The following is a 14,752-nucleotide window of genomic DNA, read 5'->3' as shown; positions in this document are numbered from 1 at the left end:
TCGATTCCAGCGACAAGTTAAAGGGGGAAGAGAGGAGAAGGAAACACAGACAGAAACCTAGGACTTGAGTCGCAGGTCAAATTACATAAATTATATCACTAAATTTATTAAATTTCAGCAAGATAATCCTACAGACTTGTGAAATTTCAGGTGTGGCTGCTTCAGGTTGACTACAAGAGAAAAAACTTAAAGTATTTGAAACTGTGGCACCAAGGTAAGACATGACTTTCTTATATAAATACAAGCTAATGTTATATTCCATTTAAGTGAGAGATTTATCAGATTTATCAAGCTCACACTAAGTTGACCATATCCTGTTTTATTTGACATATTCAGTGGTTTAAACTCTATTATGTCTATTATATTGTGCCCTTTGATTAAGAATCACTCTGTTTTTGTCAATCTGTTCATTATTATTTGTATTATTAGTCTGTACAAATGGGTGTGCTTAACATTCTGTTAAATAGAAGAAACTTGTTTGCTTGTTTAACAAGGTGTTTTTCGCACTATATTTTGTTGTATGTCAACATGAAGCAGCTGGAAATTCCCTGAGTGGCAGTTCAGTGACTCACTCAAGTTTATATCAGCTCAGTCACGCTGATTAAATATGTTGGTAGATAACCATATGAGGTTTGCCACGTCTCAGAATTTAAAATTAGAGGTTTTCAAACTAATGACTTCTAATAATGGACGGATTATGAGGCCCGGGGCACAGACAGTTTTGTGTCTCTTTGTCTCTTTTTAGTTGTTTTGTGTCTCCCTGTGGTTTTGTGTCCCTCTATAGTTGTATCTGTTTGTAGTTGGATTGTGTCTCCTGGTTGTTTTGTCACTCAGAGTAATAGTTTTGTGTTCATTTGCAGTTGTGTCTCTTTTGTTTCATGTAGTTCTGAAATTATGAGAGCTTTAGTCCCAAATGTAATGCATGATAATAAGACCAATAATACAAGTTATAACAGGAATTATAACTGAAATAACTGAGATTAAATGTTAATTTATATAATATTTACTAATCACAGCACTGGACTTTCTTTCACTCAGGAGAATCAACATGAGCATTCAGCAACAGGAGCAGGTGGAGAAGAGATATGACCCACTAGACACGACTCTGAAGTTTGTCAACAGGAGGGACGACTTGGATCCACTGTGTGAGGTTCATTTCCTGTCTCACAACGCATAGACAGCTTCTGTGGTTTTCATTTTATTACTGACAGACACTAATGCTGATGATCAAACATTTACTTCTGCTTTAAAGTTTCTTTGTCAGTTTCATTTTCTTTTCGTGAGCTGCTCAATGTTATTGTTATTCAGGTTTAAAGGCTTGAAGGTCTGTTTGAAAGCTGGTCACATTCTCTTAAATTGTTTGGGAGATTCTGCAACACTGTTTCCCTGTGAAACTCCAGCTGTGTTTAGTGGACTAGAAAACTAAACCCAACCTTCAATCGGCATGAGGTTAAGTACGTAATGACCGAATTTTCGTTTTTGGGCGAACTATCCCTTTAACCAAAGCACTCTCTGCATCAATGTTAATTCACCACATGCTATAACTAATTTGCTTATTGTTGTGTATCTCAGTTTCAGATGATGATGACGGTGGTCTCAGAGCAGAGATGTCCTGTGGCCACGCTGTCACTCCTGATTCTCTGACACTGTGGTGTCGCAGCCAGCTGGATGAGGTATCTAATGTCTTGAAAACAGCAGTTTTAGTGTGTAAATTTGTTTATCTGCTTTACATAATTAGGAGGACGACAGTGAGTAAGATAAATAAGATAAGATCAATCAATTATAATTATAATAATTGCCAGACATACCAAATATGATACAAACAAATATGCAAATGATCAAGATTTTCTTTGTTTTTGTTTTTTTTTTTCATTTTTTCAAAAGGTCCACTTGAAGAAGAAGAAGAATTTTATGCCAATTATTGGATTGGTTAGGCTTTACAGGGTTCTTCTCTTGGTTGTTTTTAGGGTAATTACAAATTCAGATGTCCTGCAGTGGTGGAGGGGACCAAACTGTGCAACAAACTGTGGTCGTACCAAGAGGTGCGCAGACTGGCTGATTTGTCTGTTGAGGAAATGCAACACTTTGAAGAGACCATGGCTCGCCTGGCTGCTGCAGAATACTGTGAAATTCAGCCAGTAAGTGCTCCAGAGGCTTTCCAGTGTTTTGAATTGATTTTTCAGTGAAATATTTTTTTATTTAAAAAGAAAATCAAGTGCATTTATGTTCAAATATTGTGTGTGTTGTGCTTTCCGATATTTCTCTGCACTGTTTTCCTCCTCAGTGCCCACAGTGCAAGACGCGTGTGGAGAGGAAGGATCTCACCAACCTGTGTGTCCGGTGCACCATATGCACAGCTGACCAGAAAAAGACCTACCAGTTCTGCTGGCAGTGCCTGAAGCCGTGGAAAGGTGCAGCTCCATGCTCTGACCGCTGTGACAACAACGACTGCATCAACAGGGACCTGCAGCTTCTGCAGACGTGTAAGACCATCAGTCTGCCCGAGGTGAAGGGGGTCACCAACTGTCCCTCTGTCAGAGCGTGTCCTACATGTGGCATGAAGGTGGAACACAGTCAACAATACTGCAAAAATATTAGGTGTCCTCGCTGCTGCATTGAGTTCTGTTTTATCTGCCTGAAGCTGAAGCGTGAATGTTCCCAGACCAGTTCACCGTATAAAATCTGTCCCAGTGGAGTGGCTCCTAGACAGACCTCGATCCCCGTGTGGCAGAGAAAATGAAAAATCTGTCTGTACCTGTAAACAATTCAACAAAGGGCTTTTTAAAGGTATTGCTATTATATTACCCTGTAAACTCTTCACAATTGTTGATATTTTGAAAATGGGACAAATAATGTAAAAAGTTATGGAACATTGTTTTTATTTGTGGCCCTACTCTGCCTCTTTCTGGCCAGACTTTTAATTGCACATGACGAAGGAGGTTTGGTGTCAGTCTGAGAAGGTCTGTCGTTTTATTGTACTGTGAATGCCAGTCGCCATGCATTCAGTTACTGATACCTCCTCCATAACCACCTGGTATGCTGCTGCCACAGCCAGGGACAAGGGCAGACTGCAGAGTATCATTCGCTGTGCCGAGAGGGTGATCGGCTGCAGCCTGCCACCCCTGCAGGACTTGTACGCCTCCAGGACCCTGAAGCGTGCAGGAAAGAGTGTAGGTGACCCCTCCCATCCCGGACACAAACCCTTTGTGACACTCCCCTCTGACAGGAGGCTGCGGTCCATCAGGACCAAAACTTCACAGCATAAGAACAGCTGCCCTGCAACTGCCCTCATCTCGTCTTTTGACCGTTCACCCCAAAATCAGAAATACATGTTTTTAACTCTCGTCTCTAATGCTATTTATCAGTCTATCACCTTTCCAGTCTACCTTCACCTGTATTGTTCAACAGAGGCAAAAGCCCCCAAAATAATATAAAAACTCTTTACATAGGATCCTTTATCATTAATTGTTTTTCATAATATGAGTAGACGGATAGAGCGACTCTATGCACAGGAAAGTTAACGGAACTTGGGGTCTTAATATCATTTTGTATCTGTACAACACATCGGGTGTGTGCTTTTGGCTCATAACCCAACAGTAAGTTTCAGTTTTGGCTCTTGAAGGGAAAAAGTTTTTAGAATTGATTTAGATTTAGAACTGATTTAGATATCACAAACAGTCCATGTTCCCTCACAAACAGCAGTGAGCACAAGTTAAACCTGCCTGTTTGAAGTCCTGGAGCAGCTCGAATCCTCCATTTTACAATCCAGAACGAGGTAAATATTGTAAAACAAAACTAAAACTGTGCAAGTAATTTTGATTTAAAACAGTTTAAAACTGTGTTTGAGTTTAGAACTAGTTAAAGGAGAACTAAATTTCAGTCAGGAGTCCAATCTAAGAGCAACAAGATCTGGCCTAACACCAGTATATGATAACATATGGATGGAAATCTTTTAAGTAATCGTTTGAGGATGATCTGTCTGAACTGTACCGTGTTTAATGATCATTTTCATTTTTTTTCTGTTACCGTTTTATTAACTGGTGTGTAGGAAACTGCTGTGACTGTAAGCCATGCTACAGACAACTTGTTTATAACCTTGTTATAAACTGTTTGACATCAATTATTTCAGTATTAAGTGTGAACATGTAACTGTACCACTTCTGTTAATACCATTTGGTTTGTTGTTGGTTGTAAGAAATTTCACTGAAAATTAAGCATTTTCTATGATTTTCTATGGGCTCATGGAGTATCAGATCCAAAAGATCTAAGTAAACTTACATTTTAGAGTAGATTAACCCTGTAACTTAAAGAAACATTTCTCTTGTTTCTCACTATTTTTAGATAATAAACCTCTCTTTCAACAAGACCTGTCCACAGTCACTGTTGCATTGTTCAGAGCTATATTGGGATGAACTATAGAGGGTGCTACAGCTCCTCCATGGATTGTAAAATTGACTCAGTTGCTCTGCATAAAGCTTGGGTCCAGCCCTTCGATTCCACCCACTCCACTTAGTTGGCTGTTTTTCTGAATATGGAAATGAAGTGAAACGAGTTGGCGATTCAGTCTGATGTCAGGCATTGTGTATTATCTATCTATCTATCTATCTATCTATCTATCTATCTATCTATCTATCTATCTATCTATCTAGTATAGTATGTATATATGTGTATATATGAATATATAGATGTGTGTATGTGTGTGTGTATATAGAAGACTGAAGAAACCACATTTGCACAAATTTTGTCGTCCTCAGGGTGGGTCATCTTCTCCTCATGCCTTCTCCATCAGTACCACTTTGTCTCAAAGACAATGAATTGGGCTGAAGCTCAGACCTACTGCAGAGAGAAATACACAGACCTGGCCACCATCGAAAACACTGAAGAAATGAACCAGCTTAACAGCACAGTTTCATCTGCTGGTCACAGCTCTGAGGTCTGGATTGGCCTGTACAGTAAAATTGACTGGACGTGGTCAGACGGCTACACAGGGAGAGGAGCTGAATATAGGAACTGGGATGTAAGCACTGAACCAAACTTCTACTACAATGACGGGTTCTGTGTGACCACTGGAAACACTGCGGAGTGGTTTGATTATAGTTGCTCTCTGCAACGTATTTTTTTCTGTTACAGAGGTAAGGATATAGCAAGACATTGTTTCATTTGGAAAAAAAAAAATATTATTTCAAAATTCAGTATGTGAACTCAACAATTTGTCATTTTTTAAACTCTAAACTGCAGGAACACAGCAGGATCCTGAATTTGTTTTTGTGAATCAAAGAATGAATTGGTCCAGTGCTCAGAGGTACTGCAGGGAGAACTTCAGAGACCTGGCCACTGTGACGAACGACACTCAGAACCAGGAGATCCAGAAGTTGGTACCAGCAAAGGACTGGCCATGGATTGGTTTGTTCAGAGAGCCTCATGTTAACTGGTCTGATGGGAGTGGCTCCTCATTCACATACTGGTACGAAGTCTCAAAACCACTTGGCTCAAAGTGTGTCGTATGTGGTGCTGCAGCTTTGCAGAGTTCAGGAGGATGGACAGTTCGTTCCTGTGAAACTAAATTAAAATGTGTCTGCCACAGCATCCCTCCACCTCCTGATGAGTAGTTTACTGTCCTTCAGTGGAGAGAAAACGGCATCACATTAGAATAACTGCTGATAAACTGGTGCTCATTTACATTTCTGAGTTTGGCATCACAAAGGTAATTCCACTGCATTTTTTTCTTCTCTGTCTATGCAGCAGTACACAGGCAGATATTAAAGGTGAAGATAAGAGGAGATTCCTCTGTAGACCTGAATGACCCTGCTGTGCAAGCAGACATCCTGAAAAAGGCGAGTCTCCAAAACTTAAAAACTTTTTAATCTCTGGGCCCATTGGCCCATGCCAAAAGAAAACTTGCTCCCAGCAAACAATGTAGATTTGAGCAAAAGTTTAAAAATGGCCGCCACTTGTGTTTCTCATGCAGTTCGAGGACAGACTGAAGGAGAATGGAGTGAGTGGAGTCACCCTGAAGTGGAGAAAGCAGCCTGATGGGAAAGTCTTCCACAAGGAGGAAGAAACTTCTCAGAAGAAAAAAAGAGGGAAGACTGAACTCTGAAATGGGAATCCAGCTGTACTTATGTTAATCTGTAACCTATAGTGAATATGCAGTAAATTAAACCCTGTTGGACATAGGTTTGCTTTGCATCAGTGTTTATGTAATTGTAGGATCGTATATCTCACAGTTCTTGCCATGCTGGCGGACTTAGACATGCAAAACAGCTGTCTGGTGATTCTTGGTTTTATGGGTAATTGGGATTTATTTTTCGGCTTTGTGAGGTGAACAAATTTCCACATGATTTAAAGGTCCGATGTTAACAATTTGGTGGATTTATTGGAGGAATATGGAAACTTGTGCACACACATTGAAACACACTCAGTAAAAAATTATAAAACAAATGATATTTTCATGAAGTCACCCATTACATTGCATTTTGCATATAGAGCGTCAAGACTGCAACAGACCTGTGACATATATGAGAGACAAGTCCCATTATCAGGAACTGATGTTGACTTTCCGTAGATTTGCCTAATTCTGTCAATGATATCAGTAGAGTATTCATTTCAAGCTGCACATCGATGCACACACAGTCCAAAGAGCAGCATGATGAAGGAGAGAATCTTACTGGGCATCTTGTATCTCTCAGGTCAGTTAATTCTTTGACATTTTAACATTTGTTAATTTTGGTGTTGGGACCCTTGATGGAGACTGTTGGCTGTAAGAATTCCAAACTGCCAGCAGGGGGGAAGTGTTCAGATTCTTTACTTCAGTGAAAGTAATGGAAAAAAAATGCTCCATTACAAGTAAAAGTCCTTCATTTAAAATTCTTAAGTAAAAGTAAAAAAAAAAGTATCAGCAAAATACACTTTAAGTATCAAAAGTAATCGCTTCCCTGATGTATTATTATTTATTTAATAGATTGTTTTGACTAGTGCATTAATATGTAAGCAGCCTTTTAGTGTTACCTGCTTCTTATAACTACTTTATATACAGTAGAGTTAAATAATTTAGTCCAATAGTTCCCAACCTGAGGTTCGGGGACCTTCAAGTAGTCACCAGATAAATCTGAAGGATTATGCAATGATTAATGGGAGAGGAAAGAAGTCAAATAATTGATCGCTCATTTGCCACTATTATTATTAACAGTGTTTGAAATGAAATCATGAAAAGTTTAGAGGGGAAACATGTCTTTAATGGAACTTACAATCAATTTAAGTTTTCATTTTACAGGCGCTTTTACCCAAAGCATAACTGCTAACAAAGATTTTTGTAATGCAACAAACAGCCCCGACTGTTTTTTGTTGTATAAGCTTTTCATTTTTGTTTTTACGTAGAATATGAACTTGAAAGGTTAAAAGGAACTATAACTGTTAGATAAATGTAGAGGAGTAGAAAGTACTTTATTTTCCTCTGTATGTTATTCAAGTGACCACACTGAGGTTCTGCATCACCACGTTGGGGTTTATTTCACAATAATGATCTGCTCATTGTACGTTATCCCACTTATTATATAGTTACTTACCAAAATAAATAAATAAATTGACACAAAATATTGAAGAGGATTTCTTGATTCAGAAATAATTTTATTGCTCCTCCAGCGTTTATGATTGTAATATCAACAGCCTGTTATACATAGCAACAGTCTGCTATAAAGAAATAACAGTCCGTAGAATGCTGCACTCGACCAATCACAGTTTAGTATTTAACAAAGCCATGTAATAGAGAAGTATAGAGTTGCAGAAAAACTAAGGAGATGGTTGTGGACCGTAGATCAGTGGGGGATCGGGGTCCTGTGGTCATACAAGTGCACATATTGAACAGGTCTGCTCATACAAGTATCTCGGGCTGCACTTGGACAACACCTTTAGTTTCATATGGCAAGCCGTTTAAACATTTAATAGCTGGGCTGGATATGTATTGCAGATATGCGTAATTCAGTTCTTCCTATTCAAAAATAACATTTCAGATATCCACAGTGTCATTCTTCCTTTACACAGCTGCCACTTCAGATATCTACAACGTCATTCCAACTAGGACAAGTGACATCACTTTCCCCACTCATGTGTATGGGGTTCATCATTACAGATAGTCATAATTAACTCACATTGCAGATATCTACATCTGAATTACGACTATCCCAGTCCCTAGTCAGAATAACACAGTAGATATATTGTGATTAATCGTGATTAAATATTTTAATCGATTGACAGCACTAATTGTATCGTATCATATCGTAGAATATGGAAATACAGAAGTACGAATACTTCAAAATGGTGCTGAGTAAAAGTAGTTAGTTACTTTCCAAATTGAGTTCAGAGTTTCAGGTTAGAACACTGACTTTAAGAGGCCCAAATCCTCTTCTGTAAAGATCCAGTCGGCCCATCAACAAGTTGAAGCAATTCATTATTTTGATTCGTAATGACAGGCTCCCTTTGTAGAAACAAAACAAACATTTGTTCCCCTCACAGGCTGGAGCATCTCCTCATGCCTTCTCCATCAGTACCACTTTGTTTCTGAGAGTATGAATTGGACTGAAGCTCAGACCTACTGCAGAGAGAAATACACAGACCTGGCCACCATCGAAAACACTGAAGAAATGAACCAACTTAACAGCACAGTTTCATCTGCTGGTCACAGCTCTGAGGTCTGGATTGGCCTGTACGGTAAAATGGACTGGAAGTGGTCAGACGGCTACACAGGGAGAGGAGCTGAATATAGGAACTGGGAAAAAGGTCATCCTTATTTTTACTACAATCATGATTACTTCTGTGTTATGATGTCAAGAACTAACCCATGGCAGAATTATGTTTGCGATTATAGGTTTTCATTTATCTGTAATAATGGTAAGTACACAGTAAAGCATTATTTCTTCTCTGATAATAATTATTTTTAAGTCTGATGTGTCAACTCAATAAATCCCTGTTTTCATGACCTGCAGGAACACAGCAGGATCCTGAATTTGTTTTTGTGAATCAAACAATGAGTTGGTCCAGTGCTCAGAGGTACTGCAGGGAGAACTTCAGAGACCTGGCCACTGTGACAAACGACACTCAGAACCAGGAGATCCAGATGTTGTTGCCGAGTGGAAGCTGGGCATGGATTGGTTTGTTCAGAGATCCTCATGTTAACTGGTCTGATGGGAGTGGCTCCTCATTCAGACACTGGTCTGGAAGTTCTATATCAATTGGCTCGATGAGTGTGATGTGTGCTGTCTCAGATTTGCAGAGTTCAGGAAAATGGACGATAGGTTCCTGTGAACGTAAATTACCATTTGTCTGCTACAGCATTCCTCCACCTGGTGAGTAGTTTACTGTCCTTCAGTGGAAGAGAGAGAAAATTGCATTACATTAGACTAACTGCTGATAAACTGCACTCAAGCATGGTGCTCAAAGGTAATTCTACTGCATGTTTTTCTTCTCTGTCTATACATCAGCACACAGGCAGATATTAAAGGTGAAGATAAGAAGAGACTCCTCTGTGGACCTGAATGACCCTGCTGTGCAAGCAGACCTCCTGAAAAAGGTGAGTCTCCAAAATCCACCCTGAAAAACTTAAAAACTCTTTCATTTCTGGGCCCATTTTTTATTTTGCTGTGTGTCTTCCTTTTTTCTCCGTGAAGCCAAATGAAAACCTGCTTCCAACAAACATTGTAGATTTGAGCAAAAGTTTAAAAATGGCTGCCACTTGTGTTTCCCATGCAGTTTGAGGACAGACTGAAGGAGAATGGAGTGAGTGGAGTCACCCTGAAGTGGAGAAAGCAGCCTGATGGGAAAGTCTTCCACAAGGAGGAAGAAACTTCTCAGAAGAAAAAAAGAGGGAAGACTGAACTCTGAAATGGGAATCCAACTGAACTTCTGTTAATCTGTAACCTATAGTGAATATGCAGTAAATATAAACCTGTTGGACATCGGTTTGCTTTGCATCAGTGTTTATGTAATTGTAGGATCGTATATCTCACAGTTCTTGCCATGCTGGCGGACTTAGACATGCAAAACAGCTGTCTGGTGACTCTTGGTTTTATGGGTAATTGGGATTTATTTTCTGGCTTTGTGAGGTGAACAAATTTCCACATGATTTAAAGGTCCGATGTTAACAATTTGGTGGATTTACTGGAGGAATATGGAAACTCGTGCACACACATTGAAACACACTCAGTAAAAAATTATAAAACAAATGATATTTTCATGAAGTCACCCATTACATTGCATTTTGCATATAGAGTGTCAAGACTGCAACAGACCTGTGACATATATGAGACACAAGTCCCATTATCAGGAACTGATGTTGACTTTCCATAGATTTGCCTAATGCTGTCAATGATATCAGTAGAGTATTCATTTCAAGCTGCACATCGATGCACACACAGTCCAAAGAGCAGCATGATGAAGGAGAGAGTCTTACTGGCCATCTTGTATCTCTCAGGTCAGTTAATTCTTTGACATTTTAACATTTGTTAATTTTGGTGTTGGGACCCTTTGCTGTAAGAATTCCAAACTGCCAGCAGGGGGGAAGTGTTCAGATTCTTTACTTCAGTGAAAGTAATGGAAAAAAAAGCTCCATTACAAGTAAAAGTCCTTCATTTAAAATTCTTAAGTAAAAGTAAAAAAAAAAGTATCAGCAAAATACACTTTAAGTATCAAAAGTAATCGCTTCCCTGATGTATTATTATTTATTTAATAGATTGTTTTGACTAGTGCATTAATATGTAAGCAGCCTTTTAGTGTTACCTGCTTCTTATAACTACTTTATATACAGTAGAGTTAAATAATTTAGTCCAATAGTTCCCAACCTGAGGTTCGGGGACCTTCAAGTAGTCACCAGATAAATCTGAAGGATTATTATTGATTAATGGGAGAGGAAAAAAGTCAAATAATTGATCGCTCATTTGCCACTATTATTATTAACAGTGTTTGAAATGAAACCATGAAAAGTTTAGAGGGGAAACATGTCTTTAATGGAACTTACAATATTACAATTTAAGTTTTCATTTTGCAGGCGCTTTTTTTCCCCAAAGCATAACTGCTAACAACTCAAAGATTTTTGTAATGCAACAAACAGCCCCGACTGTTTTTTGTTGTATAAGCTTTTCATTTTTGTTTTTATGTAGAATATGAACTTGAAAGGTTAAAAGGAACTATAACTGTTAGATAAATGTAGAGGAGTAGAAAGTACTTTATTTTCCTCTGTATGTTATTCAAGTGACCACACTGAGGTTCTGCATCACCACGTTGGGGTTTATTTCACAATAATGATCTGCTCATTGTACGTTATCCCACTTATTATATAGTTACTTACCAAAATAAATAAATAAATTGACACAAAATATTGAAGAGGATTTCTTGATTCAGAAATAATTTTATTGCTCCTCCAGCGTTTATGATTGTAATATCAACAGCCTGTTATACATAGCAACAGTCTGCTATAAAGAAATAACAGTCCGTAGAATGCTGCACTCGACCAATCACAGTTTAGTATTTAACAAAGCCATGTAATAGAGAAGTATAGAGTCGCAGAAAAACTAAGGAGATGGTTGTGGACCGTAGATCAGTGGGGGATCGGGGTCCTGTGGTCATACAAGATGCACATATTGAACAGGTCTGCTCATACAAGTATCTCGGGCTGCACTTGGACAACACCTTTAGTTTCATATGGCAAGCCGTTTAAACATTTAATAGCTGGGCTGGATATGTATTGCAGATATGTGTAATTCAGTTCTTCCTATTCAAAAATAACATTTCAGATATCCACAGTGTCATTCTTCCTATACACAGCTGCTACTTCAGATATCTACAACGTCATTCCAACTAGGACAAGTGACATCACTTTCCCCACTCATGTGTATGGGGTTCATCATTACAGATAGTCATAATTAACTCACATTGCAAATATCTACATCTGAATTACGACTATCCCAGTCCCTAGTCAGAATAACACAGTAGATATATTGTGATTAATCGCGATTAAATATTTTAATCGATTGACAGCACTAATTGTATCGTATCATATCGTAGAATATGGAAATACAGAAGTACGAATACTTCAAAATGGTGCTGAGTAAAAGTAGTTAGTTACTTTCCAAATTGAGTTCAGAGTTTCAAGTTAGAACACTGACTTTAAGAGGCCCAAATCCTCTTCTGTAAAGATCCAGTCGGCCCATCAACAAGTTGAAGCAATTCATAATTTTGATTCGTAATGACAGGCTCCCTTTGTAGAAACAAAACTAACACATGTTCCCCTCACAGGCTGGAGCATCTCCTCATGCCTTCTCCATCAGTACCACTTTGTTTCTAAGAGAATGAATTGGACTGAAGCTCAGACCTACTGCAGAGAGAAATACACAGACCTGGCCACCATTGAAAACGCTGAAGAAATGAACCAACTTATCAACACAGTTTCATCTGCTGGTCACAGCTCTGAGGTCTGGATTGGTATGTACATTAAAATGGACTGGAAGTGGTCAGACGGCTACACAGGGAGTGGAGCTGAGTATAGGAACTGGGACAACTATAATGACAATGAACCAGACTTTTCCTCAGCTACTCAGTTTTGTGTGTGCGCTGGAGATGATGGAGGGTGGTGGGATGATGGTTGCTCCCTGAAATACTCATTTATCTGTTACAGAGGTAAGGAAGCCATATATTTATCTGGAAAAATGGTTGTTTCAAATTTCAGCAAGTGATCTCAACAATTCTTTATTTTTTAAACTCTAACTGCAGGAACACAGCAGGGTCCTGAATTTGTTCTTGTAAGTCAAAAAATGAGTTGGTCTAGTGCTCAGAGGTACTGCAGGGAGAACTACGCGGACCTGGCGACCATCAAAAATGACACTCAGAACCAGGAGATGCAGAAGTTTGTGCCGGGTGGAGACTGGGCATGGATTGGTTTGTTCAGAGATCCTCATGTTAACTGGTCTGATGGGAGTGGCTCCTCATTCACATACTGGTCGGGAGGTGCAAAACCACTTGGCTCAAAGAGTGTCGTGTGTGGTGTCTCAGCTATGCAGAGTTCAGGAAAATGGACAATTCGTTTCTGTGAAACTAAATTACCATTTGTCTGCCACAGCGTCCCTCCACCTCCTGGTGAGTAGTTTACTGTCCTTCAGTGGAAGAGAGAGAAAACTGCATACATTAGAATAACTGATGTTAAACTGCGCTCAAAGATGGTGCTCATTTACATTTTTGAGTCTGGCATCACAAAAGTAATTCCACTGCATGTTTTTCTTCTCCGTCTATGCAGCAGTACACAGGCAGATATTGAAGATGAAGATAAGAGGAGACTCCTCTGTGGACCTGAATGACTTTGCTGTGCAAGCAGACATCCTGAAAAAGGTGAGTCTCCAAAAATATATATATATAAAAAAAAACTTGTTAAAATCTTGAATTTCTGGACCCATTTTGTTGTTTGTCTGTGTGTCTTTCTTGGTTGCCTGTGGACAGCGGGTCACACAAAAACTGCAGTCCAGCAAACAATGTAAATTGGAGCAAATGTTTAATAATGGCCACCACTTGTGTTTCTCATGCAGTTTGAGGACAGACTGAAGGAGAATGGAGTGAGTGGAGTCACCCTGAAGTGGAGAAAGCAGCCTGATGGGAAAGTCTTCCACAAGGAGGAAGAAACTTCTCAGAAGAAAAAGAAAAAGAAGTCTGAGCTCTAAAATTTAAATCCTGCTGTACTTGTGTTTATCTGTAACCCATAGTGAGAGTTGATTCTCTATCTGCTGATACATACAGTACACTATTATCACTGAGTGCTTAACCAGAACCCTGAATACATCCTGTAGACTGTCATAGAAGAGTTTTGTCCCTCAACATCAACATTACAGTGTGAAGTAGGTTAATGTAATAATTTTCTTCAAAATAAAACATATAGATTAGATGTGGCTTCAAGTTTCCAGTTTGTTATTTTGAGTACCTGTGTGTGGGAATTAGAGTACAGCACTGCCCTCTTGTTCGCTTCTGTATATTTAAGTATAAAGATGCATAAACAAACTGATATTCAGAGAACAAGTACCTCCAGTTTTTAAAATTATTTTGAAATGCTCAGGGCGCTTTAATAACTCAAATCTTTCTGGTGTGTTTACAAACAGCTCACACAAATCCTACTGATTATACCTTTACGTTAAAGTACTTTCCATCACGGATTAAACTGCAAGATAATGGATTTTTTTCCCACAGATTTTAGACTTTGTTCGCTAATAGTCAAATTCTTATTTGGTGTGAGATTTGATTTGAGAGAGATGAGAACGTGTTGGCAAAACATCCTGTATGTTGAACAAGATGTAAAATGATCTTAGATCACTAGATTTTAGCCTTGTGATACAGTTACATGCATGCTTTTGTATAGACATACCAAACTAAAATACTCTTCCTGGGACTGATAAAGTTTCAGTAACATGTGTCAAGGTAATATAAAGTGATGCAGAAAAGGCACCTTCATTTATTCCCAAATTAAATCTTTATTGATAAGGCTTAATTGGGTCACAATGGTTTATCATTTTTATAAAGTGGGTCTCAAGAAAAAGGTTTAGGAAAGAAAAATTTAAAACTGACCACCTAAACTTCTTAATAAAAAAAAAAATTCAATGTTAACTCCTTTTAAATGAAATGCAGTCATTGCTTTGTGTTATTTTGGGATTGACCTATGGAGGGTGCTAGAGGTCCTCCTGGAGCTGCAAAATAAAATATCAGGTTTTGTTCTGCATGACATGTC

General features: G+C 38.7%; 3 protein-coding genes and 1 pseudogene across 6 annotated transcripts; all 4 read left to right on the top strand.

Moving 5' to 3' along the window:
* Positions 1–21: 21 nt before the first annotated feature.
* On the top strand, positions 22–3,627 carry LOC146305739 (E3 ubiquitin-protein ligase RNF19A-like). 2 transcript variants are annotated; one of them, XM_084711585.1, is made up of 5 exons: positions 22–214; positions 1,039–1,145; positions 1,573–1,673; positions 1,968–2,138; positions 2,285–3,627. In XM_084711585.1, the coding sequence occupies exons 2-5, from the start codon at positions 1,049–1,051 to the stop codon at positions 2,738–2,740; spliced, it is 825 nt and encodes a 274-aa protein (XP_084567711.1). In that variant the 5' UTR covers positions 22–214; positions 1,039–1,048; the 3' UTR covers positions 2,741–3,627. The 2 variants fall into 2 exon arrangements, with proteins under 2 accessions (XP_084567711.1, XP_084567712.1); XM_084711586.1 differs by lacking the exon at positions 22–214 and having other exon boundaries at positions 1,042–1,150.
* LOC146305738 (secretory phospholipase A2 receptor-like) lies at positions 2,997–6,198 on the top strand. Its single transcript, XM_084713129.1, has 5 exons — positions 2,997–3,170; positions 4,712–5,132; positions 5,239–5,589; positions 5,743–5,834; positions 5,969–6,198. The coding sequence occupies exons 1-5, from the start codon at positions 2,997–2,999 to the stop codon at positions 6,098–6,100; spliced, it is 1,170 nt and encodes a 389-aa protein (XP_084569255.1). The 3' UTR covers positions 6,101–6,198.
* A 22-nt stretch (positions 6,199–6,220) lies between these two features.
* LOC146305737 (secretory phospholipase A2 receptor-like) lies at positions 6,221–9,974 on the top strand (annotated as a pseudogene). The gene is made up of 5 exons (XR_014769109.1): positions 6,221–6,689; positions 8,512–8,886; positions 8,982–9,363; positions 9,484–9,565; positions 9,745–9,974. The product of XR_014769109.1 is annotated as a secretory phospholipase A2 receptor-like (transcript).
* A 22-nt stretch (positions 9,975–9,996) lies between these two features.
* Positions 9,997–13,918, top strand: LOC146305736 (secretory phospholipase A2 receptor-like). 2 transcript variants are annotated; one of them, XM_084712608.1, is made up of 5 exons: positions 9,997–10,465; positions 12,286–12,666; positions 12,760–13,122; positions 13,283–13,371; positions 13,566–13,918. In XM_084712608.1, exons 1-5 carry the CDS (start codon positions 10,351–10,353, stop codon positions 13,695–13,697), a joined length of 1,080 nt encoding a protein of 359 aa, XP_084568734.1. In that variant the 5' UTR covers positions 9,997–10,350; the 3' UTR covers positions 13,698–13,918. The 2 variants fall into 2 exon arrangements, with proteins under 2 accessions (XP_084568734.1, XP_084568732.1); XM_084712606.1 differs by having other exon boundaries at positions 13,280–13,371.
* The last annotated feature ends 834 nt before the right edge of the window (positions 13,919–14,752 follow it).

Source organism: Lutjanus erythropterus, chromosome 23 (assembly GCF_056507025.1).
Source record: "Lutjanus erythropterus isolate fLutEry1 chromosome 23, fLutEry1.hap2, whole genome shotgun sequence".
NCBI lineage: Eukaryota > Metazoa > Chordata > Actinopteri > Lutjaniformes > Lutjanidae > Lutjanus > Lutjanus erythropterus.
This window is presented reverse-complemented; position numbering and strand designations above follow the sequence as displayed.